Here is a 5012-nt window from a genome sequence, read left to right on the forward strand (position 1 = left end):
TGGAATGGCCAAATGTGTGCGAATAGCCGCGTACAAGTCAATGACAGGCTGCTGGTGGCCACAGATTTTTGCGGCGGTTCGCACAGCCAGCGACTACCTGTGGCGATCACGGCATGATGCACACAAAGCAATCGTGAGCGATAAATCGCTGCTACTCATCTACGTCACCCCATAGGGAGCCATTTGCTCCAAGAGCGCAAAAATATATTCCAAGCGATGTCACGCTAATAAAAAGCGACTGCGTTCGCCCTGCTAAACGGTCCTTCTAATAATACATTGCACTCAAAGCATCAGATTTGCAGGAAGTTGGATGAGGGATGTCTGGAAGGTCGGGGAAGGCCTACAAGACACATGTCTGCAGATGGAACGCTCGCTATAAGCGTGTCCTGTGAGCCCAAGAGCTAGCAATCTGCTGCCAATCAGGGGCTCTCAGACAGATGGACAGATGACCTTCCTCCCAGACAGACAGCAGAAAGTCTCCCACTCCTTGTCTGATCTGCAGAGACAATAGACTGAGGATGACCTGGGGAAGGTTCAGCAGTGGAGGGGTTAAGACGTCAGACAGGAAAGGGTTAAGTTCCCATTGTCTCCTCTCCTGCTCCCCCCACCTCCTCTCCCCCCCCCCTCCAATCACCATCCTACAAACTCCCTCCCCCTTCCCTGCCTCACTCCTCTCTTTCATGACTATATGTAAAGGCTGAGCAGTCAGGGGGTGTCCCTCATTCCCAGCCAGGAGCAGAGCTCAGACCCCTCAATCCATCCATCCCTGGAGAGCAACCCCCATTAACCCCTGGATTGCCGGCACTATGTGGAGGGACTGATCCCATCCTACACGAGTCTCAGATTGAGGAGCTGCACGAGCTGTGGCCCCCGGATTTGGCCCCCAGCTGTCCTGACTCGGAAGGGAACCCTACAGCCACCATGGGTGTCACGGGCAACTTAGTAACCCTTCTCATGCTGCTGTGCTCTAAGGTGGGTGATTGTCCCTGGCATGTTACATTGTATCGGATGAGTGTTCCTTTGTGTCTGGGAACTGTTATAGAATTGTCTGCAGCCCTTGTTCCATTCTTCCTGGTGTCACTAAAGCTCTTGGATTGGACTCACTTGTTACATTGTATCCAGTCCCAGATACTTTTATGTCAGCAAATCTCCTGGCTTATAGTGGGGGAGACCAACTTTGTTACATTGTATCCAGTCCTTGTTACTTTGTGTCCCGGGTGTCATCTCTTGGATTGGACAGACTTGTTACGTTGTATCCAGTCCTTGTTACTTTTTTATCACTGATGTTCCCATATATTCTGGATTTAGAGAGATCAAATTAATTACATTGTATCCAGTCCTTGTTACTTTGTTTCCCTGGGGTCACCAAACCCCCTGGATAGGAATACCATGTTACATTGTATCCAGTCCTTGTTACTTTTTATCACTGATGTTCCTAAATATTCTGGATTGCCAGAAGTCATACTAACTTGTTACAGTGGTGTCCAGTCCCTTGTTACAGTGGTGTCCAGTCCCTTGTTACAGTGGTGTCCAGTCCCTTGTTACAGTGGTGTCCAGTCCCTTGTTACAGTGGTGTCCAGTCCCTTGTTACATTTGCAGCCAGTCCCTGGTGTCACTAGATCTCTTGGCTTGGACTAATGTTTTACAATATATCCAGTCCTTTGTTTATAGTAGGTGAGACCAACTTGTTACATTGTATCCAGTCCTTATTATTTTGTTATCACTGATGTTCCTACATATTCTGGATTTAGAGAAGTCCAAACTAACTTGTTTCATTATATCCAGATTTTGTTCCTGGTGTCCCTAAATATCCTGAATTATGAGAAGGGACTTCAACCTATTACATTGTACCCAGTCCTTGTTACTGGGTGTCACTAAATCACAAACTGTTGGTGCTATTATTATTATTCCCCTGGATTGTAGGTAGATTTATTTTGTTACTTTGTATCCAGTCCTCCTTACTTTGTGTCTCTAAACCTCCTGGATTACATTAAGTGAGACTAACCTGTTACATTGTATCCAGCCCCTCTTACTGGGTGTCTCTAACGTCCCTTAATCTTCTGGAATATAGGTAGTGAGACTAATCTTGTTACATTGTATCCAGACCTTCTTACTTAGTGTCTCTGAAGGCAATAAATCTTCTGGGTTCTATAAAGCGAGACTAACTTGTTACATTGCAAAAGTATTACTTGGACCTTGGGGGGGGGGGGGGGGAGAGACCCCAAAGCCTTGTTATTAAAACTTGTGCATCCTGGACAATACTCATCTGTGTTGTTACATTGTAAATCTTGTTGCTTTGTGCGCTTAATGTCACTTAAATTTCCTGGATTATAAGCCGAGACATTGTATCCAGCTCTTACATTTTTTTTCTTTCTTCTTCCCCCTTTTTTTTTTTTTTTTTATCACCAAATCTCCTGTATTAACATGTTGCATTGTATCCAGTTCTTGTTACTCTGTCTGCGGTGTCACCAAATTTTCTGGATGATTGGATGTGAGAATAATTCTGTAATAATAATACATTGTATCCAGGTCTTGTGTTTTGTGTCTTGGAAGTGGCTACATCTCCAGAATTATAGGAAGTAACAGGGCCACAAAGGAACAAGAATTAGATACAATGTAACAAGTTGAGTTTACTTCATACAATTTTGGAGCTTTAGTGACTTCTACAACACAAAGTAACAAGAACTGAATACAAAAAATAATATTGAGTCCAGTTTGTGTTTTGTGTGTCTTGGACGTCGCTACATCTCCAGAATTATAGGAAGTAACAGCAATTTGTTACATTGTATCTTTTGGATCATAGGTAGTGATACTAATATTTGTTACGTTGTATCCAAATCTTATTTAGTTTTTTGGAAGCCACTAACTCCCCTGGATTATAGGAAGTAAGATTTTTTTTTTTTTTTTTTTACACACACTGTATCTAGTTGTTACACTTCACCCCTTCTATCACTGATTCTAATGGATTATAGGATGTGAGACTTGAACGTTACATTGTATCCAGTTCTTGTTACTTTTGATGTAGAAGTCACAAAATCTCCATAATTCTAGGAAGTAAAATTAGTTTGTTACATTGTTGTTCCTTTTGGGCCCTGTTGTCACCAAATGTTCTGGCTAATAGGAGGTGCAACTATTATTATTTTATTTAATATTCGTTGCACCTCCTATTATCCAGAACATTCGATGACAGGGCCGCAAAGGAACAGTTAGCTACAATGTAACATTGATTTTACTTCCTAGAATTTTAGAGACTTGGCGACTTCTACAACACAAAGTAACAAGGACTGGATACAATGTAACATGTTGGTCCTGCTTCCTTCGATCCAAAGACTTGCTCTTACTACCTATAATCCAGGGGAGTTGGTGACTTCCAAAAAAACAAAATTTAAGATTTGGGTACAATGTAACCAATATTAATCTCACTGCCTATAATCTGAATGATACAATGTAACAAATTGCTCTTGCTTCCTATAATTTTGGCGATGTCCAAGACACAAAAAAACACAAACTGGATTCAATGTAACTATTAATAATAATAATAATATTGTATCCATTTCTTGTTGCTTTGTGTTGTAGAAGTCACTAAAGCTCCAAAATTGTAGGAAGTAAACTCAACTTGTTACATTGTATCTAATTCTTGTTCCTTTGTGGGCCTGATGTCACCGAATGTTCTAGAATATAGATAATAGGAGGTGCAACAACTATTAATAATAATAATAATAATTGCACCTCCTATTATCTATATTCTAGAACATTCGGTGACATCAGGGCCACAAAGGAACAAGAATTAGATACAATGTAACAAGTTGAGTTATCTAATTCTTGTTCCTTTGTGGCCCTGATGTCACCAAATGTTCTAGAATATAGATAATAGGAGGTGCTATTATTATTATTATTATTATTATTATTATTATTATTCCTCCCTATTATCTATATTCTAGAACATTTTTTGACATTAGGGCCACAAAGGAACAAGGATTAGATACAATGTAACAAGTTGAGTTTACTTCCTACAATTTTGGATATTTAGTGATTTCCATACAAAGTAACAAGAACCAGATACAATGTAACGTGCTAGTCTTCCTAAAATCTGTTCGAATCGGTGACATAACGGGAGAACTCGATAGCATAACAAATTGTTCTTGCTTCCTCTAATCCAGGGGAAGTTGGTGATTTCCAAATAGCAAGATTTGGATACAATGTAACCAATATTCGTCTCACTATAATCAAAAGATACAAACAAATTGCTCTTCCTATAATTCTGGAGATGCAGTGACTTCAAGACACAACAAACAAGAACTAGATACAATATAATAGGACTTCCAAAACACAAAAAATAAATAAAAATCTGGATACAATGTAACACTAATAATAGTATGTATTATTCTTATTCATGTTCCATTGTATCCTTTTCTTGTTACTTTCTGTTTTTGGAAGTCACAATCGCCAGGATTCTAGGAAGTGAGACTAACATGTTCCAGTCCTTGTTACACAATCGGCCTGCAGTTGTGGTTGTCCTGGTGGAAATGTTACATTGTTTCCATCCATGGCTCCAGGAGATGTTTGAGCTGTTCCATGGCTCCCGTATGTTCTCTGGTAGTTCTTGGCCATCCTTGTCTGACTTGCCTCCAGGAAATGATTGAGCCGTTTCATGTATCCCGTGTGATCTTCCAGGATCAGAATTCTTCCCTCTGACTTCCTTTAGGAAGTAATAATTCGGTTTATTGGATGGAATTGCCCTCAGTTTTTGTTTTTCGCATTCATGGCATTTTATCTACAGGAAGGTTCCTGATTGTTACATTGTAGCAGCTTTTTGTTACATTGTGTTCAGGAATCCATAGATTGTCCCTGGGGGAACTTGGAGGAATGTTACATTGTATGAGTTCTTGCCGCATCATGAAGTTGAAGAGGAACTACAAGTCCCAGCCAAGTGAGGTAGAGTAGGAGTTGTAGTTCCACACCAGCTGGAGCTTTGTGCAAAGATCTTCCAACCCTTCCATCTAGACCAGGCA

At 40.6% G+C, this 5012-nt stretch overlaps 1 protein-coding gene across 2 annotated transcripts in view; it reads left to right on the forward strand.

The window, feature by feature from the left end:
- Positions 1–641: 641 nt before the first annotated feature.
- LOC141145630 (tumor necrosis factor receptor superfamily member 16-like) overlaps positions 642–5012 on the forward strand; it is a 47039-nt gene continuing 42668 nt past the window's right edge. For both annotated transcript variants that reach the window (XM_073632464.1, XM_073632465.1), the window contains exon 1: positions 642–972. In XM_073632464.1, the coding sequence (XP_073488565.1) occupies positions 922–972 (51 nt within the window). In that variant the 5' untranslated portion in view covers positions 642–921. The remainder of the gene's footprint in view (positions 973–5012) is intronic.

Source organism: Aquarana catesbeiana, linkage group LG05 (assembly GCF_042186555.1).
Source record: "Aquarana catesbeiana isolate 2022-GZ linkage group LG05, ASM4218655v1, whole genome shotgun sequence".
NCBI classification, from domain to species: Eukaryota; Metazoa; Chordata; class Amphibia; order Anura; family Ranidae; genus Aquarana; species Aquarana catesbeiana.